The sequence below is a fragment of the Solea senegalensis genome, linkage group LG14, assembly GCF_019176455.1.
Source record: "Solea senegalensis isolate Sse05_10M linkage group LG14, IFAPA_SoseM_1, whole genome shotgun sequence".
NCBI lineage: Eukaryota > Metazoa > Chordata > Actinopteri > Pleuronectiformes > Soleidae > Solea > Solea senegalensis.
The window spans coordinates 22,279,131-22,305,161 of NC_058034.1; the positions used below are offsets into that span (position 1 = coordinate 22,279,131).

The 26,031-nt window shown below is 43.5% G+C and overlaps 1 protein-coding gene across 3 annotated transcripts; it reads right to left on the reverse strand.

Moving 5' to 3' along the window:
* Positions 1-233: 233 nt before the first annotated feature.
* Positions 234-25,766, reverse strand: LOC122780747 (desmoplakin). 3 transcript variants are annotated; one of them, XM_044043972.1, is made up of 25 exons: positions 25,178-25,766; positions 22,391-22,487; positions 21,496-21,617; positions 21,241-21,391; positions 19,428-19,553; positions 18,515-18,574; positions 18,234-18,401; positions 17,383-17,487; positions 17,199-17,294; positions 16,333-16,458; positions 16,017-16,169; positions 15,739-15,893; positions 15,537-15,663; positions 14,739-14,925; positions 14,024-14,418; positions 13,748-13,926; positions 12,925-13,063; positions 12,506-12,699; positions 11,884-12,046; positions 11,715-11,798; positions 11,001-11,108; positions 10,762-10,860; positions 8,238-10,064; positions 1,846-7,147; positions 234-1,794 (listed from the first exon to the last, which is right to left on the reverse strand). In XM_044043972.1, the coding sequence occupies exons 1-25, from the start codon at positions 25,603-25,605 to the stop codon at positions 788-790; spliced, it is 11,598 nt and encodes a 3,865-aa protein (XP_043899907.1). In that variant the 5' UTR covers positions 25,606-25,766; the 3' UTR covers positions 234-787. The 3 variants fall into 3 exon arrangements, with proteins under 3 accessions (XP_043899907.1, XP_043899908.1, XP_043899906.1); XM_044043973.1 differs by having other exon boundaries at positions 234-7,147; positions 9,567-10,064; XM_044043971.1 differs by having other exon boundaries at positions 234-7,147.
* Positions 25,767-26,031: the final 265 nt, after the last annotated feature.

A 26,031-nucleotide genomic window follows, 5' to 3' on the forward strand; every position in this document is an offset into this window, starting at 1 on the left:
TAAACTTTCTCGCCATTAACCAGAGGGAAATGATGCTGAGTGACCATAAATATCAGATTTGGTGTGAGAAAAGGTTTTGTTGAATTATTATCAAGAACTTTGGTCCAATTCAATTCAATTCCCCCAGTAATTATTCTGTAAAAGACTCTTCAAGCTGTGGGCTCTTAAAGCAACTACCTGAACTGAGGAATAATTACATATGAAACTGTGTATGAAGAAGGACAGGACATGAATTGAAACTCAAGGGTTAGTTTTTATTGCGAAATGCAAAATGTTACAAAACTGGAATTACTAAAATGCAAGAAACCAATGATTGACATTCAAAGTAGAGTAAGTTAAGTATAGTAGCTCATATATGCAACCCAACCATGCAATACCCTCACAAAAAACAGGCTTTTTTTAGCAAATAAATGTAAACATGCCTCCCTAACCGTATGTTACCAATACAAGGCCTTGAAAAAAAAGCAGTTACATTGAATAAAGATTCTAAAAATATACATGACATTTGTGTATGTAAGCATTTGGCCTTTAGTTTAAAGCCCATTTAAATTCAAATAACATACACTCCATTTTCCATTGTCACTAATTTGCAGTAATACTTCGTCCCTTTTCACAAAATACATTGGTAGCATCATTTGAATTAGCACTTTAAAGGCACAGCAATACCAAAACTAAAACCTAAAAATGTTAATTTTGCATTCTTCTCCTTAACACATCACACACTTTTCTTTCATTAACTCAATTATTTTCAAATAAATTGAAATTCATGCATGCATCCTGCAGAACTTTATTTGCTGGTATAGCTGGTGAAGCTAGTATGACTATAGTGAGCAGATAGCGAGGAGGAGGAACCCAGGTCCATGCTGCTTCTGCGGGAGGTTCGCCTTGAACCGCTTCTCGAGCCTGTGGTGGATCCTGGGGCTGAGGAGACATTGTATGGACTGCTAATTCCTCTTGAAGACACAGATGATGCCTGGAGCATCTTCACCCCGCTGCTTTCCTCCACCATGCAATTATCCAGAGCCTCCTTGTAGGAGATCTTGAGTTTGCTCTTGGGGCAAGTAAGGATCTTTGAGTGGTGTCTGATGTCTTGGAGCTTCTGGAGTGATCTCATATCCAGCCAGCCCAGTTTCAAAGCATCTTCAATAGATCTTCTACAGTCAGCTTCTGGGTCATACAGCCCCCCTGTCACAAACTGAAACTCCATGAACCTCTGTCCTGCCTCATATGGCAGCCACATCTCCTTCAAGGCTTCAGCAACAGACATTTTCCTCCTTGTTTTTACATCCTCAAAGCCAAAGTAGGCTTTCTGTGCAGGCTTAAGGTTAGAGGCCATGTCATCACTTATTATGCCAAGACGGGAAGCCTCTTGGATGCCCACCCTTTGACCATTTGCAGGATTGACAATACCTCCAGTGCATGCTTGGGCTTCCAACAGTCTCTGGGCTGTGATGGAATCCACCAGACCACGATTTAGAGCTTCCATGATGGAGATCTTCTCAACATTTTCTGTGTCAAAGATGGCACCCACAGGTTCCTGTTCCCCCACTGCCTCAACAGGAGACGCAAGAGTGATAGACACACTGGATGTTTGCTTAAGGGAGTCAGGAAAGTCTTGGGTAGCACTGCTGACTGTGGCACTCCGCTCTGTGATAGTGGTGGTTCTTGTTGTGGTCATTTTGGCAAGAGTAGGCGACAAAGGTCGTTGCACAACTGATGATGATGATATTCCTGATGACTGACCTGAGGATTCTGATGTTCTAAAGGTTGATGATGACATCACTGAAGATGGACCTGAGGATTCTGATGTTCTAAAGGTTGATGATGACATCACTGAAGATGGACCTGATGATTCTGATTTTCTTGAAGTTAATGATGACATCACTGAAGATGTAACTGAAGCTGCTGATGCCCTTGATGCTAATGAACAGCCATGTCTGGTTTGATCAGTGACGATATCTGCTAATTGAGTGAGGGTGATGTTATTGGAGCGGTACTTATCAATATCTGACTTATTAATTACTCCTTTTTCAAGGAGATCATCAATGTCATACTGTATTCCAGCCTTCTTGTCAATGATAACAAACCGTTTCGAACCATCTGGAGCAGTGATGGTGATCTCCTCCCATTCACACTCCTGCTCGGATAGTTCCAGGAAGGTATCATGGTCAATATACCCCTTGTTATATGCTTCACGTATTGTCATCTCTTTATTTGTTTCTGGGTCCACGATTACCACCCTCCTCTTTCTCCGAGTGTTTTGCTGAGTTGACTCTAACTTTTTCTGGTCTATAATAGGCAAAAGAATCAGGCCAGTGTTCTTATCTGTGATACAGCGTTTCTTCAGCTCCAGATAAGTTAAGTTTTCCTCTGTGTTCGGGTCAAAGAAACCTTTGGAATCATCACTCTCATCGGTAAGGATCTTGTTCATGTTTTCATCAAAGTAACCTCTCTTGTAGGCAACATTCACATCGATGCGATGGCTATGTTCAGGGTCAATGATACCGCCACTGGCAATCTGAGCCTCAAGTAAACGGATGCCATGGCCCTTTTCCACTAGACCTCTCTCTATAGCCCCAAACAGGGAGATAATCTTGTCTGTTCCGGGCAGTTTGTAACCAGTCACAGCCCTCTCTGCAGCTAACAAACTAGTTTTAAACTCTGGCCCAAAGAGTCTTTTATTATAGGCATCACTAACAGTCAAAAACAGGTTGTTGACAGGATCGACTATAAAGCCAGAGGCAGCTTGGGCCTCAAGCAGTTCTAGAGTGGTCCCAGGTCGCAACAGTTTATCTTTCATGGCTTGATAGATAGGCATCACTTTATCGCTGGCCTCATCATAAACTCCTGCTATGCAGGTAGATCCTCTCAGGTAAGAGCGCAGGCGGTTTTCGATTTCCTGGCTTGTCAATCTGCCCTCACTTAGTTGGTCCATTACAGACACTTCCAGCAGATTTGCATCTACCAGATCTTTGACTGACACCTGGCCTCTGAGCCCCTGTACAGTTAAGGGCTTTTTAGGTTCAGGAAGAAACAAGAGACCTGTAGTTGGATCAACTTTGCATTGTTTCTTCAGAGATACATAGGTAGTTGCTTGTTGGGTGGCTGGGTCCAAATAGCATTTAGGACACTGATTTAAGGCATGGTATAGGGCCTCATCTATGAGACCCTGACCCAAAGCAATGTCTTTGGGTATAAATACACTAAGAGCGGGATCCAAAATCCCCCCTACAGACTCCTGAGCCTGAAGTATACGTAGTGTTGTGTCCTTGTCAATTAATCCGATCCTTAGGGCCTGGCCTGCTGACAAAACCTTGGATGTATTTGGGCCTCTGTAACCTATTGCTGCAGCTTCAAATGCAAACAACCTAGATTCATCCTCTTTCGCCACAAGTCCCTTGGCACATGCTTCTTTTACTGTTAGTTTCTGATTTGTTTTGGGGTCAATGATGTGGCCAGTAGCTGCCTGAGCATCAAGTAGCATGTCAGCACAATTAGAATTCATGACTTTTTTCTTCTTTGCCTCTGACAAGGACATTTTGTTTGAAGGTCCACTTGCAACACCAGCAATTGACCCAGTCCCCTTCAAAAAGAGCTTTTTATCAACAGACACCTCTTGGACAGATTTTTCCCCTTTTATTAGTTGGTGGAATGTTGACTTATCTAAGATCCCGCTTTCAAGCAACTGCTCTGCTGTGACTGTCTTACGGACACCATCAAAGACTAACTTGGAGGGGTCAAAATGTTCAGAGATTTGCAGAAATTGTAAGCCAGTGTTAGACTCTTTCATGCATCTTCCCTTCAAAACTCCATAACTGACATCGTGCTCAGGTTCTGGGTCAAGGTAACAAGCAGGATTCAGTTTTAAAGCGTGACAGAGAGTTTCATCTAAAAGATTGCGTTTCATAGCAATTTCTTTTGGAAGGAAGACACTTAGGATGGGATCTAAAATTCCACCCACCGACTCCTGGGCCTGTAGGTAGCGTAGTGCAGTTTTCCTGTCGATTATTCCCTTCTTCATGGCCTCATATACTGAGAGAGGCCTGTCTGAGCTAGGATGATCGTATCCCACAGCTGCAGCCTCTGCTACCAATAACCTCTGTCTGTCTCTGATGTCCACTACTCCCTTAGCACAAGCCTCCTCTACTGTCAGCTTCTGGTTAGTCTTTGGGTCAATGATGTAGCCTGTAGCAGCCTGGGCTTCCAACAACAGATATGCACTATCGTCAGGCATAAGGTTTTGTTTTTTTGCTTCTACCAATGACAATTTACCTTGATTCCCAGCTACCACCCCAGAAATTGCTCCAGTGCCCTTCAAGTAGACCATCTTTTCACGCGAAACCATTTGAACAGTTTTCTCCCCTTTCATTAGCTGGTTAAATGTTGGCTTGTCAAGGACTCCACAATCGAACAACTGCTTTGCTGAGACTGGCTTTCGGACTCCTTCAAACATTAGTTTAGAGGGGTCCTTCCTCTCTATGATTGGCAGAAGAATCAAGCCTGTGTGTGACTCTGTTTTGGATTTTTTCTTTAACGCCCCATAGCTAACATCACACTCAGTGTCTGGGTCAACATAATACTTAGCACTATGGTCTAGTCCATAACATAGGTCTGTATCCAAAAGTTTGCGCTTTATAGCAGTTTCTCTAGGGAGGAATACACTGAGGTTGGGATCTAGAATGCCCCCTGCAGACTCTTGGGCCTGCAGCAGGCGAAGCCCAGTCTTCTTGTCAATTAATCCCTTCTTGATCGCCTCAGACACAGAAAGAGGCTTACCTGTGGTTGGATCACGGTACCCTACAGCAGCAGCCTCAGCTACCAAGAGTCTATCTCGATCCCTATTGTCGACCACTCCTATGGCACATGCTTCCTCTACTGTCAACTTCTGATTGGTTGTGGTGTCTATTATGTGGCCTGTGGCCGCCTGAGCATCCAGGAGCAAATCTGCACTATCTGTGGGCATGAGCATCTGTTTCTTTGCCTCTGATAACAACATCTTCCCTAGAGGACCAGCTGCCACACCAGCAATCGATCCTGTCCCTTTTAGAAAGATCTTCTTATCCACAGACACCTCTGGGACTGTTTTCTCACCCTTTATTAGCTGGTTGAATGTTCGTTTGTCCAGGACTCCACAATCAAGCAACTGTTGTGCTGTTACTGACTTGCGTACACCATCAAATATGAGTTGGGAAGGGTCGAGCTTCTCAGTCACTGGCAAAAGTAGTAAACCTGTGTGTGGTTCTGTTTTGCATATTTTTTTCAATGCTCCATAACTGACCTCTTGCTCAGTTTCTGGGTCAAGAAAACAAGTAGAATTCCTGTTTAGCGCATAGTGGAGGTTTTCATCTAAAAGGTTGCGCTTAATTGCAATGTCTTTTGGTAGGAACACGCTAAGATTGGGATCTAAAATTCCACCAACTGACTCCTGGGCTTGCAGATGGCGGAGTCCAGTTTTCTTATCAATTAGCCCCTTCTTAATCGCCTCAAACACAGACAGAGGCTTGGGTTTGGTAGACTCCTTGTATCCTACAGCAGCAGCCTCTGCTGCCAATAATTTGTCTCGATCTCTAATATCAACCACCCCTCTGGTGCATGCCTCATCAACTGTCAGCTTCTGATTGTTTATGGGGTCTATGATGTGGCCTGTGGCAGCCTGGGCTTCTAGAAGCAAATCTGCACAATCAACAGGAAGAAACATTTGTTTCTTAGCTTCTGATAATGACATTTTGCCATAACTCCCCACTACAATCCCAGCAATGGGTCCAGTCCCCTTTAGAATGACACTTTTGTCTACAGACACCTCTTCTACAGCTTTCTTGCCATTTATGAGATCTTTAAATGTTGGCTTGTCCAAGACACCACAATCATGCAGCTGTTTGGCTGTGACAGTTTTTCGGACACCATCAAAGACAAGTTTGGAGGGGTCTGTTGCGGCAGAAACGGGAAGAAGCAGAAGACCTGTGTTTAGCTCTACCTTACATTTCCTCTTCATTGACATATAAGTTACACCCTCCTCACTCTCTGGGTCCAGGTAGAGCTTAGGTTTTTTATTCAAAGCACGATCTATGTCATCATCAAATAGATCACGCTCCATGGCCATGTCTTTTGGAAGGAACACACTGACTATGGGATCTAGAATGCCCCCCACAGACTCCTGGGCTTGTAGCAGACGCAATGTTGTGTTCTTGTCAATCAGTCCTTTCTTCATGGCCTGAAATACTGAAAGGGGTTTGCCTGTGCCAGGACCTCTATACCCTACAGCTGCAGCTTCTGCTGCTGACAACCTCTCCCTGTCCTCTTCATCAACTACACCCTGATTACACGCCTCTTCAACAGTCAACTTTTGATTAGACCTCGGATCAATGATGTGGCCGGTAGCAGCCTGAGCATCCAGGAGCAGGGCAACACTGTCTGGCGGCAGGAGATTTTGTGCCTTTGCTTCAGTGAAAGTCATTTTGAAGCACGGTCCACTAATGGAACCTGGACCTTTTGGACCTTCAACGACCACACCAGCAATTGGGCCCGTCCCTTTAAGACTGACTTTTTTGTCCTCAGACACCTCAGGGACAGTCTTATGCCCTTTCACAAGCTGGTTAAATATTGGTTTGTCTAATACACCACAGTCAAGCAGCTGCTTTGCTGTGACTGGCTTGCGGACTCCATCAAAAGTCACAGTCGACGCATCCAAAGTTGGTGGCTCTCTAACACTTTTAAGCTCATTCTCCATGGTTTTTCTGACAGTGGTCACTTCTTGCAGTTCTTTCTGAATGGCTGCCACCCTGCTTTTATTTGTCTCCTCAAGTTCCCGGAGTTCCCTCATCAGCCTGTCAATTTCACTTTTTAAAGAGTAATTTTCTCTCTCCATATGCTCCTTGTCTGTGTCGTGTTGTCTCATCAGGCTCTGTTTGCTTTCATACTGGTCCTTCCAGTAAGTTAAATCTCTCTTCACCCTTTCGTTCTCCTCCTGTAGATGTTGTTTATTGCGGAGCTCAGAATCTAGGGACAGTTTAATACGAGCGAGTTCCTCCTCCAGCATTTGGGAGCTATCTTTGTCCTTTTCAGAATACTGAAATTTCAGCAACAGAGCATCTCTCTCCTTAACAATCTCACTGTACTGTGACTGAGTGGACTGCACCATGGCTGTCATCTGAAATGAAAACAGAGAAGCAGATAAAAGTCAACAAAATGACAAAATGTTAGTCAACACAGGTTACATTGTTTCAACTGTAATTTTTGCATTGTACATAAAGGAATCCGTGATTCTGCAGGTAAATCATTTATTTAATTTGCACACACACCAATTAGTGAAATTGAGTTTGACCTTTGCACCCATCCTTTTTACGCACCAGTAGTGAACACAAACAATGGGGAGCGACCCTCCGGTTACAAGTCCAATTCTCTTCCACTGGCCATACGACTGCCCTGGATCCTCAAATAATAAACTTATCATAATCAGAATGATGATTACACAGAATTGTGTAATGTAACTCCCCATTGTGGGACAAAAGTGACATCGCAAGCTTTTGCTGTAACTCTTTTTTTTACTTACAGTACAATGTGGTTCACATTGTAAACTGTAAAATGTAAAACTAATTTATGATCAAATATAAATGGTGTGTGTGCATTTTTATGAAGATTTGTGCAGACTGGTAATAACCCCACCCCAAAAAACACATGAAAACAAGACAACAGCTTACAAGACTGGGAAGTAAAAGTATATAGTTATGTTTTCTTCCCAATCCTGTAGAGTAACGACTTTGATCACAGCAACTACAAAGTAAACAGACCGACTATTACTGTTATATTTAAATGCTTGGGGTAGGGAGGAAATTTGATACAGTAAAATATAGATAGATAGCTAGATAGATAGACAGACAGACAGACAGACAGATAGTAAGTCAATGATTATACTGGGCACAAAAAAACAAAGCACATCTCTACACACTGTGGGTATGGAGGAGGACAAAGGGTTGCGGAGCTCAGTAGGCCAGAAGGTCAGAAGGTCAGAAGGTCAGTAGGCAGGGTGACACTGATGATGTTTGCATGCAACTGATTGACATGCAAAGCACATACATATACATGTATGTGTGTAAATCAGGCATCGACACATCTACAGCATCTATCTAGCATGCAAGCACAAATTTGGCTACAGCGATTACAAGTTGATTGTTCCAAAACAGCGCTTGGGTTTGGAAAGACGGGAACACTCCAGGACTAAGCACTAAACGTCTATGTACCTCAGTGGCCTGCTTTTGAAACCTCTCTGTCTCCAGCTTGAGTTTCTCCCTCTCCGAGGAGAGCTCGGAGATCAAGTTACGGTACTCTTTGTTGCTGCGCTCACTGGCCTGAAGCTGCAGGTCCAAGGCAGTGATCTGGGAGGACAGCTCGTCATCACTCCCCTGTTTAGATCTCATGAGTTTCTCATGTTCATGTCGTGCTGTCCTGAGCTCCTCCTCCAGCCTCAGCCTGTGTTTGGTCTGTAGTTCTGTCTCCTCCTTAAGCCTTCGAAACTCAGCAGAGTTCACATTCAGGGCTTCAATCTTCTCTTCAATAGTTCTGTAAAGTCCTTCATTCCTGAGGTTTGCCTCTGTGACTCTGGTCTGCTCCTGCAGTAGTTGTTGCTGCAGAGCCTTCAGCTCAGCACCCAGCTGTGTCGCGCGCTCTGCGTAGGTATTGCTTTGCTTCAGGCTTCTCTCCAGCTCCTCCTGCAACATGCGTCGCTCTTCTTCACCTCTCTTTCCTGACGTGCTGGCCTGCTCTTGACTCTGGCGGAGTGCACAGATAGTGCTTGTGTACTCTGTCATTGTCATGGTTGTTTTTTCCAGCTCTGCTTCTGCGTGACTTCTTCTAGCCACTTCCTCCTGGATGGTCATCCTCAGATTCTCCACCTGGCTCTCCAGCTCATCTCTCACGGTCTGAAGGTCCTTGATGCGTCCCTGTAACCTGCTCACGTTTTGTTCTACTCTGCTTCTCTCCTTCCGTTCCCTCTCCAGCTCTAAACGTGTCGTCTCAAGCTCCACCTCAAACTCCTTCACCTGCGTTGCAGTTATTGATGAATTCGTTAACTTGACCTGCAACTGAGTCAGACTCTGTTCAAGTACAACTTGCCCTTCCTCTATGTTTTTTCTCCTGCGCGTCTCCTCCTCTAGACTATGTGTGACATAGGCCAGCTGCTCGCTCTTCTCCTGCAGGGCGTTCATGACCTCAGCCAGCTCTTCTTTGTACTGGTTGCTGTCCTGGTCACTCTGCCTCATCAGCTCCTCCACTTGACTTTCCAGCTCTCTCCTCCTACGCCCTTCCTCCGTGATGACAATACGCTGACTGTGAGTTTCCTCCTCTGCCCTAAGTTTCTGCTCCTCAGTTTGGCTGAGAGACATCCTGAGCCTCCTGAGCTCCTCCTCCAAATCCCTCCTCTCTGCCTCCACCCTTTCACACTGCAGCTGGAGCTCAGCTGTATCCTCCTCCCTCTGAGTTGCAAGTTTCTGAACGTCTGTGCGACTCACATGGATCTGGGATTCGTAGCTCAGCTTTAGGTTACTGATCTCATTGCTGCATTGGCTCCTTACCTTTGACATCTCTCTCTGCAGCTCCTTATTTCTCGCTGCCTCGTCAGCCAGCTGCCGCCGCAACTGCTCAATCTCGTTATCCTTACCGACCACACTCTTCTCCATCTCCACCTTGGACCAGCTGACTGTTTCTAACTCCTTCTGCCTCTTCCTCAGCACTGATTCAAACTCCTCCTTCTGCTGGGAGTAGCGCTCCTCTGCCAGCCTCCTCTTCATTTTTTCTTCCTCAAGCAGGTAGTTGAGTCGTGCCACCTGATCGTTGAGGTCTGCCAGCTGGTTGTGAGTGGAATCAAGGCTTTCCTTGGTGGCGCTGGTCTGCAGAGCCGTGTGCCTTTTCACCTCCTCCATGGACAGTAGCTGGTTCTGGGACTGGGACAGCTCCAGCTGGTACCGGGCAACAGCATCTTCCAGTGATTTGTTCTTGCTATTGCGGTCTTGGATGTCTTCCCTCAGAAGACGAAGCTCCTCCTCCAACAAGTCAATCCTGGTGTTACGCATCTGGAAGTAAGACAAATGCAAAAGGTGACTTTAGGAAATGTACTCAAGGATATTTGAACAAAATTATTCAATTAAAACACAATACTTAAGATATGCAAATAGATTTTAACCATTTTAACTTGTTTTCTTCATCTCTGACAACATTATAGTATTTTTTATGTCAACATACAATACATTTCTTACATGCATCTCCTTTAAATAACTGATTAAAATTGAATCAACTTCATGGAATCAACCAACATCTAGAGTATGAGTAGTAGAGTATATAAGAGTATCTTTATAGTATACTTTCTTTATTTTTAGCCCCTTGGGTCAACAAACACAACACTGACTCATTATCACCTCATCAACAAACATCTGGTAACATCTACTAGATCTACTTTAATTCAGGCTACTTTTATCTGTTAACTTCTGAGGAAAAACATCTGGTGACACTGAAACAAAGCAGGAAAGATCCTGGTCTTAAATATGTGAGAAAAGTTAAAATGTGATTGAGAACCGACGGAAACCGTGGCTTTGTCTCCACAAGCAATTAAAAGTCCTTTTTTCATTTGCATAAAATGGTCATTAGTTCACAAATAAAAAACATATTTATGAGTACATGAGTTTGAGACCTCTGCCCTGGACAGATTACTGTTCAAATTTAAAAAGACACCAATAAGAAGCAAATATTTGAAAGCACAACTGTCCACAGCACCTTTAGCTCCTCCATGTTTTTGAGCAAATCTCCCAAGAAGCGATAATAGTCACCAGACTGGGTCAGCAGCTCCATGTAGCGGGTCTGGAGTTGTGTCGCCTGGAAGACAAGCAGTGCAAAACTCAAAGATTCATAATTCATAAATAATCTGCATTGACTCCACCCCCTTTTAATCTCCTCTTTTAACCCCACAAGACTAAAGCAGAAACCAGTATTTCTTTTCTTTTATTCATTTTTACCTCCTGACTGAGATCCATTGTTGGGGATCTCAACATCGTCCTCTTGATGGGGATGTTGAGCAAAGTCTCTAAACCAGATGTGTAAGAGGCCAGGTACATTTCATAATCCTTTAAAAAAAACAAACAAGAATTACCTCCAACCAGTTATACTGCAGTTTTAATCCATGTCTGACCAGATTTATCATTTATTCCTTAATTCCTTTTAAAACACTTCTACAAACCTCCACCAACGGAAGGAATAAAACATCTTAGAAATGGGACAAGATTCTGATCAACTACACACTTTAACATAGACCTATAAGAGGAGTTGTGAGACAGTAGTTTTTTATATAATCCTAGAGCCAGATTTGTATAATAAGTTCTTCCTTGGGCCATAACCTACAGTATGTCTGCAGAAATGTCATTTTTGATTTATGTTGCTCACACAGACAAGCACCAGCAAAATCACAAACTCCTTGGTGGAGATATTAAATAAAAACATTTATAAATAGTGCATGAATTCTCTAAGTTATGGTTAAAATGGATCACTGGAGGTTGACTGATTCAAAAACATCCCAAAATCAATAGCTGGTTACATTTCCAGAGACCTGCACCTTTACAGCGTACGATTACGAGTGTCTTTAACGTGCAAAATCTGTACCAAACGAAAGCCGACGGACGTTCACATGAACAAAACTGTCCATGAAACAACAACTCAAATCAAAGCATCCTCACCTTGACGGAGTTCACACAGGCCTCGTTGTCCTTCAGCACGCTCTCCAACACCTCCCTCCTCGCTTTAATTTCTGAGTTCAGCTCCTTCAAAAAGATAGCAACGATACACAAAAGATGTCAGGTGATTTTTAACAGACGAGGATAAAGAGCAGCAGGAAAACAAGCCAACCTTCTGGTTGGTGATGTGCTGTTTCAGTGTGTGGACGCTGTCTATCTTGGTGGACTGCAGGACGTCCTGCTTTTTGCGCGTGGCATCGATCCATTCACTGAGGGACGAGCTGCTCTTTTTGTAGTGTTGAAGCTGAGGCAGATACAGCTGCAGATCCTGGAGTCTGATGACATTCACAAGAGAACAACAACGCTTTAGTAGAGACAGGGAGGCTGTTTCCCCTTATGTAATAGACTTTCATTTAAGTCCGTCTCACACTGCAGGATAATTGGCCAGATTTCGGTCCCGATCTGACCCTGACTTACTTACTTACTTACTTACTTACTGATCCACTACTCCAAGAATATCTAAACTATGAGTCACTTTATCATGACAAAATTAGTTTTGTCATGATAAAATAAATAACCACATCTTTCCCATTCATGTGTTTGTGGAAATTATTACGTTTTTTGCGATTGTTGTCGCCATGGTTACTCGAAACGCTTAAAAAAGTCACAGCACACCATTCCCGATCAAACTGCACATTTTGATACAGGATGCGTGGAAGCCCGTACAATTCTAATAGATGCTCGAATGAAGCCACAGGAAGTACTTAACTGTGCGACCACAATGAGGGACGTACCTGGTGTCCATCTGTCCCTGGATCCGTCTCCAGCGATCTGAGAGCAGTCCCACCTGCTCTCTGTACTTTGACATCACCATGTCACACCTGTGGAAGGCTCCGCCCACCTGGCCATTCCAGTGGTTGACGTTGGAAAGCTCCGCCTCCATGGAGGTCAGAAGATCCTTCTTCTGATCCAACTCTGCTTTAACGTTCTGTACTCATTAAAGCACACACACACAAAGACATGAGTCAACAGACGCCACAGCGGTGGAATAAAGAGCAAATATCAACAGTGGCTTAAAAAAGAACAATCTATTTTCTGATTCAGATCAATTTTTATTGGGAAAATTTGATGTTGAATGAAGCGGATTTGGCCACCAGAGGGCAGTTTTCACATGTGATTTGTGTTTGTGTTGTTTAAAAATGTCACACAATACCTTCAGGGCCAGAATATAATCCTCCACCTCACTCGGGGACAGAGACGCGGTCTCTTTCTCCGTCAGTCTCGCTTCGTGGACTTTCACGATGTCCTCGGCTCGTGCCACGCTCTCCAGCATGTCCCTGAGAGCCCGCAGCCTGAAAGCGCCAGGAGATAAATGTTAAACGTTAATTTGTGGGCGACACAGCAATGACAACATTTATGTATACTGACGTTTTCTGAGAGAACACAGAGCATTTAGGCGGCTTTTTCCCATTATTGTGTTATAAGAATGTGTCTTATAGCCTTTTTTCCAGCACAACCTATAGGCAATTTCACCGACTAGATAAACACACCTGAGCAAAAAGTTTGTGAAATATGTCACAATTCAAAATTTGCTTGGCTCGTTTTTATTCACAAAAAGTCTATTTTGTGACGTCTACTCAATTATTGCAACTCCCGATATAAAGTTAATCATAACTTTGACTCAACAACGTAAAAGTAAAAAAACACATTTTGTAAAGCCTGAAGATGCGACCTATAAACACCCCCTCCCCCCCAGGATGTCCATATAAGGAGTTGTGTATTATTCCCAGGGCGATATACCAAGGGTGCGCCGGCGGCACAGATCTGTACCGCATGAGCACTAAGGGTTAATTTAAAGCTAGAATAGACAAATGAATGAGATTAGCATTTGCATCTTCTAAAAGGCAACACTGTTTCCTTTTTTATTTAAAAAAAAAAACACTTTCAAATATCAAGTGATCAAAGAACTGTATTATGTGTGTGATGTGAGGTCACGGTGAGGAGATCACAATGTGAGGTTGTCTGCTTGTTGTTACCTCTGCAGGTAAGCAGAAGAGCTGCCCTCCAGGCCGCCCAGTCTTTGGTCGATGATGCTGAGCTCGCTGCGGAGGAACTGGGCTTTATCTGGATCACTCATGCCCTCCAGTTCCCTCAGGATTTGTTCCCTCAGATGTAAGAACTCCTGGCGAATTGCGTCAATGTCGCTCTGCGTCGTCTAAAAAAAACCCCCAAAAAACCCACATAAATAAACATGCAGAGTGATATAAGGGAATGTTTGGTGTGTTTAAATGTGACGTTACGGCTAGTTCTACCTCTAACTTTGTGATTCTGAGGCCGCAGTCGTGCATGCCCTCCTCTCCCAGACAGATGTGGACATGCTGACTCAGCGAACCCTCGGTCTCCTCCAGCCTCAGTCTCAGGGCGTGCAGCTCTGATAAGCTGCGGCTCGACGAGGGACTGGGCGACAGCACTTTCCTCTTCGCCGGCTCCGTCTTGTTCACTTTCACCACCTCCTTCTTGATCACATGCTCTTTCTTTGTGGTCACTTTCTTCTCCGCCAACCTCTTCCGCTCCGCCCTGTATCTTTCTTCCTCCAGCCTCCTGGCCTCCGCGTCGGCGGCATCTTGCTGCTGCTGCTGCTGTATTATGATCAGCTGATTTTGCTGGTCGGCCGCTTGTCTTGCTTCTTCTTGCTGATATTGTACGACTGAGTGGAGACACAAGATCTGTTTTTAGGGTTATTATTACAGGAGGAAACATGAATGACCGAAACAAACCCCTGCTCTTCTCAGAGAGGAACAACCATTCACTCTCACATTCACGGTCAACGTCCGGCTAACCGGAGAACCGAGAGAAAACCCACGCACACACGGAGAGAACAACTCCACACAGAAAGGCCCTTGGTCGGACCGGGTCGCAAACTGGTCCCGGTCTAGAAATGAAGATGAGGCCTTTTGTCTTGACATAACACTATTACACTGAAGTTAAAAGCTGCTGGCGCTTCCTCCTGTTGTCTGTGATACTCACTGTACGTCGGCAGCTGCACCACCAGCTGGTTGTAGTGGGTCTGGGCCTCAGAGAACTGGTTCTCGATGCTCCTCTTGTCGTCGTCGACAAACATCTGCGAGCCGTGGGACGTCCGTTTGAACTCCTCGTAGTGAGACTCCAGGCTCTTGATAATTTGGTGATACTCTTCAGGGCGCATCTTGATCAGCTGAACACACACACACACATCATGTTTAACAACTAACAGCCTTGTTTCACCATCAGAGAAACATTTGGCTTGTGACGACTCAGACACGACAACAATATCACAAATATTATACTGGACTGTATGTTTTTCTTTATTCCGATGTCTAATCCAGTGATTTTTGAACAGCGTCAGACTGTTACTGATACAGAAAAGTACACTTCAGTTGTCTTGTATTTGTGCTAAATATTGCACTGTAGATCAGTGGTTCCCAAAGACTGGGTCAGGACTCACAAATGGGTCGTGGGGGATATGTTTTTGGGTCCCCAAACATGGAGGTTAAATTATACAGGGAAGATCAGGAACCTGCACGTTTGGATACAACTGTTTGATTATGCTTGATTCTAAACTCTCAACTATTATATATAATAAATAAAATCTAATTTATATGATAAACTGTATTATTCGCTAACAGTGCGGAGATAAACTAAGCCACATGTTTGCATATTTTACATATTTGCTCTTGTCATGATTTATATTGTGATTTGGATGGTCATAGTTTGCCTTTGTCTTTAAAAAGTGGGTCATCAGGTAGAAAGTGTGTGAGACGTGACACCTGATAACTTCACACTGACCATGGACATGGTGAGGGACTTGATGCGTTTGATATCCATGAGACAGAACTGCCAGGCGATGAGACTCTTGACATTGATGTACAGCTGATTCCAGATGGACAGGATGGCCTCGTAGTACTGATCGTTCCTTTGGACGACACAGAGATCAAGTTTAAACCTTTACTCGTGACCAAAAATCGCTTCTCTAAAGCGGACGACGTACTTGTTAGCCAGGCTGACACAGAGAGGATTGGGTGGAGGTATGATCAGACACACGGACGGCACCAACATGTCCAGTCCTCCAGGGCCAGTCACGTGCCACTTGCTGCGCTGACTGTTGTCCTTCAGAATGGCCTCGTCGCCCTTATGGATCAATTTCTGTGGAGCAAAAAAAACCCAGATATCTGCATCCGGCTCTACATGACACATCTTCATCTTCATTTCCCTGGTTTCTGTTGGAGGATGTGACATCACCATCATCGCCATGATCAGGAAACTGACCTGGTCTTGTTTGAAGTCACACAGAGCCTTGACGATGAGGTGGCTGCTGCTCTTCTCCTCAGGGTTCCTGGGTTTCAGTCTCACGATGCTCTTTGACTTGTTGACCACGTGTTGAACCTGTCTCTTGTTGTCCATGATCCTCTCCCTCTCCCTCTGGTGATGGACACATGGAAATTAAATAAAGAAACGTTAAGGAAAAGCAAATACACATGGAAGACTGGAACTGACACTAATATCATTTATAATTGATTCCTTTCTGGGAGGGGAGCATCTCTAAAAACCATCCCGTACAAAACAATAGAGTTCAGTCCTGTACCTCCAGTTCCTTGAGGAGGTCCAGGAGGTTCTCCAGAGACGTGTTCTTATCACAAGTGAACTTCTTACGAACATTCTCGTGCTCCTTCTGCAGAGAGCTGTATGTCTCGTTGGCCTCTTTGAAGAACTGTCAAAAAAACATGTGATGTTTCCATTTAAACCTCAAAAAACACAAAACAGTTGACTATTGATCATCGATTACTGGGTTTTTATACCAGAGACAGACACTTTACCTAGAATTAACACTGATTCTGCTGAAATCAGATGTACTTTCAAAGATTTACAGGCTACTGTTAGTTGTGAATAACTTGTTCTTACTTACTGCAGAGACACACACACTATTCTTTATTCTTTTCTTTTTAATGTTATTATTCTGCCTCTTTTTGGTCTTCTGTAAACAGAAATTATGAAAATGATTTGTCCTCCGTCTGAGCTGTGTCAGGCAAAACTATCAGGCCTGACTGAGGGAGTGTTTGTGATTATACAGCAGCAGAGGAGCGGCTCGTTTATCCTGTCAAACTGCTGATGATCAGGGTTTTCTGAGCTTTTTGTGGGCATTTCTTTGCATTTTCAGTCGACCTGTTTGCAACCGCCTCGCTTTACTAGCACAACGTTGCTGTTGCCTCCTCCTGTCTTGATTCCTGTGTGCAGTGTGTAGAACGTAGCACAGGATCTAAACACTGCTAAGCTGAGAAACACAGAGAGCGTCGTTTGAAGCTGTAATTGCACGGCGTGAAGTCATTTGACGGTGGTTTAATGTGTGTCAGAGACATTTGTTTACATTTGAACTTTATGACGAAACAGACCTCGTGAAACTCTTATATTACTGATTGAAGCAGCTTTAAAGATTGCGTTTGAACGTGTTACCTGGCTGTAAGCTGCATTCTCCTTCAGATGAGTGTCGATACATTTGGTGATCTGAAGGAGCCAACTCCACTGAGTCTGTAAGGTGTCTTGGTAAGCCTGGAAAACACAGGAAGCTTTCACGCACAAGACCTCTGCAAGAACTGCATGCACATAAACAGGACACGTCATTGTGATCGGTCCACACCTCGATCTTCTCTGAGGCGGGGTGACTGTTCTTCAGGAGCGTGTCCACTCTGGATTTCAGTTTGTTCAGGTCCTTCTCTTTGGCTTCCAGGGAACTCATCAGTTTCTGTTGAATAATAATAATAAAAAGATGTTTTCAAATCACCGGGGACACTGAGAAGGGGGAAACACACACAGGAATGCAGACGATTTACTGCAGCTGTCAAAATCTAATCCGCCACCAAAAATGACTGCTCCCCTTTGAGATTAGTTTAATGTCATCAATAAAAGCCTTTTAATATTCTCACAGGATTTCACTGAGAAACTGAGACTGCAACATGGATTTCTGTGGCGTCGTTTGAACCTGGCACCATAAACAGAAGCTTTGCATCCATTTGAAAAGTCAAGTATGAATGTGTTTATACCTAAGGTGACTTCCATGATCTACAACATGGTGTAAAACTCCTGCCCTCTGCTATTTTTCAGTGGATTTGTCATTAAGATTGTGTGAAATAATTAAAACAAATACTAAACAGTGTCATTTTACAGTCAAATATAAACTTGTCCAGTCATTTCAACACAGCGTGACTTTTAGTAACCTTTCCAGTCAGTAAATATGTTTTTTATTTCATTCATTTTCCCTTTATTTCACATTTCCTTCTGTTTAAGTGTCATTTTTGTGGACCAGAACACACATTTTCTACTAAACCAGATCACAAAAATCAAAAACTTGAGGGACAAATTGCTTCTGTGGCTTCAAAACTGATTCCTTCACACTGAACACTAGGGAGCAGATTTCCTATACGACATAGAGTTGCAGACGTGCATCAGAACTGTGTGAAAACACGGTGTCACTCATGTGTTGTGACTCACCGAGTAGCTCTCCTGCTTCCTGGGGATGTACTGCTCGATGTTCTTGTCTCCCCAGTCGAACACCAGCTCCTCCTCCTCCCTGTCGTTCACCCACATGATCTCTTTGGAGATGTCCTGCAGGACCTGCAGCAGCTCCTGCAGCTGCTCCGTCCGACCGAACGACATTTGCTGGGGAAGAGATTTTTGATTGAGTTTGATTGAATACAAGAATGAAGCTGAAAATGTAATCTGCAGATACAGAAGAAACAAAAATGATGCGGTGAGTGTTTGCCTGTGTTCACCTGGAGACTGTCCCACTCCTGCTCCAGAGCGTGAAGGTTTCCTTTGTCTCCTTTCTTCACCTACACATCGTACACATTAGATTGTAAGTAAGGAAGGAAGGAAGGAAGTAAGGTAGGTCGGCGTTAGATGAATATTAACACACAGGTGGTGTTGCTTTCACAGTAAATAGGCTTCATGCAGTCACAGCAATAAACTCTGTCACGGAGGCGATGTATTTCTCAGCTTGTTAACTTGTAACAGATTCACACTGACAGTTGTGTTCGGTTGTGTTACAGAGCCAAATAACTTCCAGATGATTTCATACCACTGCAAAACACGCGCGGTGACCTCAAAACCTCCCGCAACTGCTGACACGTGTGTCTCACGACTCTGTGTCTGCGAGCAACTAAAACAAGAACAGCGTACGTACAGTCTGTGTTAAACAGATCTATATTCTGACAGCTAAGGATGTTCGTCTGTAAATAAATGTGTTCATGAGGTGAGAGTTTCGCCAAAACATGGGGGGGGGGAAAAGACTGCATAAGTCTACATTTTACCGGCCACCTGGTGGCGCCGTGTCTCTCTATAAGGTAGTGCATGTGGAATCAGTTTCCTGTTGACCTTTACGTCACAGAGAAACAAAGAGTCTCCTTCTACTTCCGGGTCAAAGGCCAGGGAGGACAAGTCAGACTAATCGTATACATGCAGGTGTAATCAGACTATGAATCACATTATCCAGGTATGTTAGTCCGACTAAGACTAGCTCGATTGTAGTCATAAGAAAAACTGGATTATCGTCTTAGTCCGACTAAAATCAGACTTTTAACACTTTAAAGACACCTAGTGACAGACGGCTTGTTTTCCTAAACGTTCTGTTCTGCATTGTAAGGGTTATTTGGACTTCAGATCCACTTTGAGCCAAGCGAAACCCACCAGGTCGTCCCTGGCTCGGTCCACCTCCATGCTCCTCTGGATGGAACTGTGGTAGTTCTGGTGGCTGTTGAGCTGCTGCTGGATGGCGGCGGGGTCGTCTCCCCACTGAGCCGTCTCGATCAGACGCTGAAACGCCAAAACTCGGCAGTGAATACAGCAGGAACATGATAACATGAAAAACCACACATTCATACCAGAGTGTCAACATTTAGCCCACATTATTTCCTTTTTGGAAGGGGATGATGAGCTCTCAGAACCTCGGAGGTGAGATCACGATATAAATGAAACGTACCACAGCAGACCTCCCTATGGACTCTACACTGGGTTTCCCAAACCACCGGCTTACTGTGGATCAGGGTCATGTATTGTGTGTTTTGTGTGTTTTGTTGATGACAGTAAGAAAAATGACGACTATTAACTGGATGAAACCTAATCCTCTATAATGAAATACCTGACTGCTACAGTTGCAGCTAAATTTGCGTGCTCGGACCACTGTGGCCCCCTTTCAAGATTGTTCCTTTTTGTTGTAAGAGGTTCATTGTCTGGTATTTTGCGAATAAAACCATTAAGTTCAAGTCATGATGATGTTTCTTTTAGTCTGTCAGAGGGTTTTAGGGCAGGTCTATCAAGTTCACTTGTTTTTATTTAGGGCTCTAAACTGTAAAACCGCTGGAGCAAAGAAGTCTCCACGGTTGCAGCCTGAGAAGACTAAAGTATGTCTGACTGTCCTTTCTGGGATTTTGTAACAAACACTGTAAATGTCAGAGTTTCCCCTTTTGAACTTGATGCCTGTAAAAACACATAAAAAGGGGCCTGTTTAAACTTGAAAAGAGGCTGTTTGGAATTCACTGAGCTCCCACGTTCATGTTTTCACTTTCTGTCGCTCAGCAGCAGTTTACAGTCGAAATAAAAGGCAATCAGTTTAAAGATTTTCATTAAAACCCAAAATGTGTCCAAGATTGAGCTTCTGTCACTCTTACTCTGTTTGTAGATTATTCATGTTACAAGAATTTACTCACTGTATTTTCATGCTGCGTTGACACCAGGTACAAAAATCTCATTACTGGTAATAAATGTTGCATTTTTACTTTGTGCGTGACAATAAAGAACCTTTGATTATTATGGTTTATTAAGATAGAAATGCAGAAATACAAATGTGTGCGTTTGAAAATGGGAGGATTATCCCTGATCATATTATTGAATTCATTATAAAAAAAATTAAATATATATTATTATTATTATTGTTAATCCATACTTAATCGATTACTAAATTAAACTACAGTACTATGATCATCAATGCTTTAATTAAAGTGGAGGTTTTTTTAGTAATTAAAACAAACTCATTTGCTCATTTGTGGTTTGTGGACGTTTGAAAGGTTTTGGAGACGCATTTGTCAACATTTTCTGACATTTTTGGACCAAACGATGAAAATAATCCAAAATGAAATGTAAAATGAAAATAGAAAAAGAAGCTCTGGTGAAAAACGAGGATCTTAAATTAGATTTCATTATTGTACGACTTGTTTATACTTTTTACAGTATTTTATTGTATTATTGTATGTTTTATTGTGTGTTCTTAGGTCTATTAGCTCTTATGTGTTTCTACTTTATTTGGTTTATTTATCTCTAATGAAATCATGAGGTCTTGTGGCACTTCATGATCATCAACACAATTTTACCACTTTTCACCAATTATTGCGAGTTCTTTTACCTCGACGTGCACTCAGGCCGTGTTTTCTTTGGCCAAAAATATTCAAATAAATCAAATAAATCCCTGGTTAGGGTTACTGTGAGGGATAACACTTGCACACACCTTTTGCTGCGCAATCCAGCCCAGAGCATCATGGAAGCTCCTTCCAGGCTCCTCCCAGCTGCCGCCGGAGCTTTTTCTGGTGCTCCTCCTCCTCATGGAGCCTGTGATTGCCATGTGGACGCCCTTCAGCTGGTCTTTGCACAGCTCCAGACTACACATCGGGAGGGAGGGAGGGAAGAAGACGACATTTAAGAAAAACTGGGAGATCAGAAGAAGAAGAGGAGGAAGAGGAGAGGCTGGGGGAGTCGTCCTTACGTCCTGACCACGTTGTCGTTGGGCTGTCCCATATGTCTCAGGTCGAGTGCAAAGCTCTTCAGCTGCTCGATGGTTTCTTTGGCCATGGCCATGTACTGCTCTGCCTCACCTGAGGAGCCGCCCTGCACGACATGAACACAGAATCAGCTGAGGAAACATCTGGTTCCCAGTGGAAATGACATCTGTCTATAAAAAAGTCAGCGCTAAAAACTTAAATATACTCATTTCACGATCGGAATTTCACGTTGACAGATGTGTGGAGAGGAGGAGCAAACACCTTCTAACATGCAAGGGTAAATTAGTTGGTGCCAGACCTTCATCAGGCATGCAATACCTAATAATAAAGTAATCATAAAAATGATGATGTGCACAGGTTCGGTCGACATTTTCGCAGATTTTTTAAAATCCCTGTTGATTACAAGACTTTGGAGAGGATGAAATTGAGGCACTATTTCAGAATTTCACACATTTCCCTCAACCACAGTTATGAGGAAGAGTCAAAGCTAACGGGGCAAATAAATCACACGCCCACATATTTCAGAAATGTGATCAAATATATTAAAAACTGAATTGAGGGAAAGTTGCTCAACGTGCATCTGAGGAGGCTGGTGTTGCAACGTGTGCAACATCGGCATAAATCACTGAGTGACATGAAAACAGCACTCAAGGCGGTTTTGGTTCCAAAAATGGATCCAGCAGAGAAACTAAACTAAACTTTTTCTTTCGCAGCCTGGTTTCTGTTACAGGTCTCACTGATCCAGCAACTCCGTTTACAACCCAGCAACATTTCTGTCATTCTTTCTGCGTCTTTTTTGTTCACAGCAGAGGGGCAGCAAGACAATCCTTTCTTTCTTCCTTGTGAAACAAAAAAAAACACAGATAAATCCAGACTCACAGACTGAAGGGCGTATTCAGCTTTTTTCAGGTACTCCTGGCACTGGGCCTGCAGGTTCATGGCCCTCTGGTGGATGACGCTGAGGTTGGAGCCACCACTGCAGGGGGCAGCAGAAGAAAGTCAGTATGTTTATTTTAAATGGTACACAACATACAGAGCAAGGGTCATACAACAAACAAAAATACAATTTTACCAAGATAGTAATGGAGAAAGGGTGATGTTTAAACATATCTCTCTTCCTCTGTTATCCCTTTTATGTGTTGAAATAAAACATAGAAAGACAAAATAGACAAGAAACCCGTATTAGCCTACCACAATTACTAAATTAATCGTCAACCATTAACAATAACAGACTGAGAGTGTTTTCTCATTTTCTGCTCCATTTAACAAATATATCATTAAAACCTTCAAGGAGCTCATCATTTCAAAGTTTGGAGACATTTTATGCAAAAAAATAACTGAAAGATGAATCAATTATGAAAAGAATCCATCGTTGGAGCCCTAAACCCAAATAACCAAAGTGATTCCCAACACGTGGACGTGTGCCCCCTCATGGGCCATCCTGGTACTGCAGGTAAGCCCTCAAAGATCTAATGTCTAACACTCTACACGCACGTGTACTCAATCTCACATTTCATTCCAGTCTCACCAATTTTGCCGCATTTCCATCACGAGACGATTCTGTTTGGTCCAACGCGTTAAAGCTCAGGGTCAGGCTCACGTTTCAACAAAGAAACAAGTACCTTTACCTGGGAGGCGGGGCAATGTGGGCTGTGCCCCGATGGCAACGATGTTGTACCAGCGCGACGACAACGAACATGACACAAGAGACAACAGGAGGACATCCAGCAGCTTTTGTTTGTCTCAAGAAGACGTCAAACTTTGTATGAGAAACCCTGACTCCGCTGGGTCCTACTCCCTGAGTCCAGACTTGTACCGCCACCCGATGGTGAAGTGGGATACTACAGGACCCTGACGCACGAGTATACCAGAGTCCGTGGCATGTGTGCAGAAGTTTACCACGGACTTTAGTCCTTACTACAAAATGTCATGTGTGACTTTCTCACACGTCTTTACTCTCGTCATTATATGATTTTATAATTTCATAATGATGATATCATTTATAAGGTTCGACGGACAGAGGCATCAGAAACGCTAACAGACTGTAGTTTGAGTGAAAACGCAAAGACGCGTCCTCGAAACGTCTCAGGAGTGCAAAAATCGAATTCATTTTCTTGACGGGATAAAAGCTTCCTAACCCCACCCGCCCCTGTGCTGCAAGTGTATACACACAAACAGAGGCAGAATAAATAACATCAACAACAACGACAACAGAAGTTACACACTGCAGCTTTAATGCTCTCCCTGCACAGTGACATTTTCACTCTGTGAGAGCAAAGTTCTCTGGAACAAAGAGAGAGTGTTAAACAGCACAGAGAGAACTTAGCACTTCATTGTGAGACATAAATCAAAGTGAGGGTTTCTCTCCTGGGAGGGAAGCTGAGAAAAAGAAAAAGGCTTACTTACGAAGTTAATAACCAGTTTAGAGTAATCATTTACACATTAAATACGCTGCAGCTTCTTCTCCATCTCTGTGTATAATCACTTGTGCAATGTAAGGTTTAGGTAAAGTGAGAACACCTTCAACAAACAAATTACAAATGCACACTGGAGCAGAGCTCTGTCAACTCTGTCACTGCAGGATTCCTGCAAATTACACTTAAAGTTCTGCAAATCCTTGTTTGGCAAAGTGTCAGCTGCAGGGACAGTGTGGACAATTTAGTTCTCAGAAAGTGGATAAATCCTTCGGTAGGTGCAGTAAAATGTAGTTGTAGTGAGTTAATGCATTATTTTAGAACATGCAGACGGACTGCAGTCAGTGCACACAATAATTCTATAACCATACAACAAATACAGAGATGGTCATGTAGCAAATGTAGTGAATGGACTTACATAATTCACCCTTGCACTTTGAGACACAGCACATTAATAAGGGTGGGGTGAAATATCGCGATTTATTTTGCGTGGCAATATATCGCTTATCGGACACCAGGTGTTAACTTACAAGCAAAACTGATCTTACAAATAAACTTTCAACCTTTTTCGGATTAGCATAATCGTACTCACTCTCACTGGAGCTGTTGTGTGAGTATATCGCAATATTGTGATAATATCGTATTGTGACTTAAATATTGTGATAATATCGTATTGTGACTTAAATATTGTGATAATATCGTGACTTAAATATCGTGATAATATCGTATTGTGACTTAAATATTGTGATAATATCGTGACTTAAATATCGTGATAATATCGTATTGTGACTTAAATATTGTGATAATATCGTATTGTGACTTAAATATCGTGATAATATCGTATTGTGACTTAAATATCGTGATAATATCGTATCGAGTCCCACCCCAGCAGCACACGCTTGTTATTAAATTTTTTTTTTGTGTCAGATTTTTTTGAAACGCGTCTGTTTTTAACGTTAACTTTTTGTTGTTTTTTGTCCATCAAAAAAGATGAAAACAAAAGTTTAACTTGTTTGTTTATTAATAACATTTTGGGTCTAATCGTGCAGAAAAATAGCCAAACATATCGACCGGGGGGGGGTCGATATTTGTATTGGCCTGATATCTGCATGTCAGCATCGGCTGAAATGTATGGGTCGACCTTTCGGCTTTGGTGATGAATATTTAATGTCAAGCAGCTGCTTCGAGACAACAGGCAACAGGCGGCAGGGAGGAAAACACAAAGACAGTGACCAAAAACATGGATTCATACCTCATTCCACCTGACATCCCGCTGACCATTCCACCTGACATTCCGGAGACCATTCCGCCTGACATTCCGCCTGACATCCCGCTGACCATCCCGCCTGACATTCCGGAGACCATCCCTCCTGTCATTCCGGAGACCATTCCACCTGGCATGGTGCTGACCATCCCACCTGGCATCCCGACCATGCCCCCCGACATTCCGGTGACCATTCCGCCCGACATCCCACCTGGCATGGTGCAGACCATTCCTCCTTTACTTGACCTTGAATAGGAGACGGACTTGAATCCGTCCATGTACTGGTCGTATCCATTACCGCCTCCTTGCAAGATCTCGCTCCGGGAGTAAGGGTAGGTCCCCCCGGTGGTCAAGTCGCTTTTAGAGCCGGCCCTGCGGCTCACGTTCAGCCCCTGCTGTGACCCGTAATAACTCATGGTGACTGGAAGAGGCAGCAGCAGGAGCAGCAGGAGCAGGAGCAACAGCCGGGTTCTGCAGAGAGTAGAGGAGCTGCCTCTCTCCCCTCTTCTCTCCCTCTCTCTGTCTGTCTTCCTTTCTCTCCACCTGTTGCGTCCTGGTCCTGGGCCCCCGGCCTCTCTGGTGCAGACTGCAACAAAGTGCAAGGGAGGTTCCTTTTTGGAGGCTGGAGGTGGAGGAAGCCACACCCCTCTGTCTCTCCCTACTCTACTGAGCCAAAAAGAAAAGAAAAAAAGGAAGAAACACTCCCCATGTTTTCATTCAAAGTCTGTGTGTGGGTTTTGTTTTCTTTTAACTTTGTGAACAGACTTTCAGATGAGTCATGAAGTGTGTAATTCCACAAAAAGTATTGTTGTTTTGCCATTTCTAACTGAGACACACACACA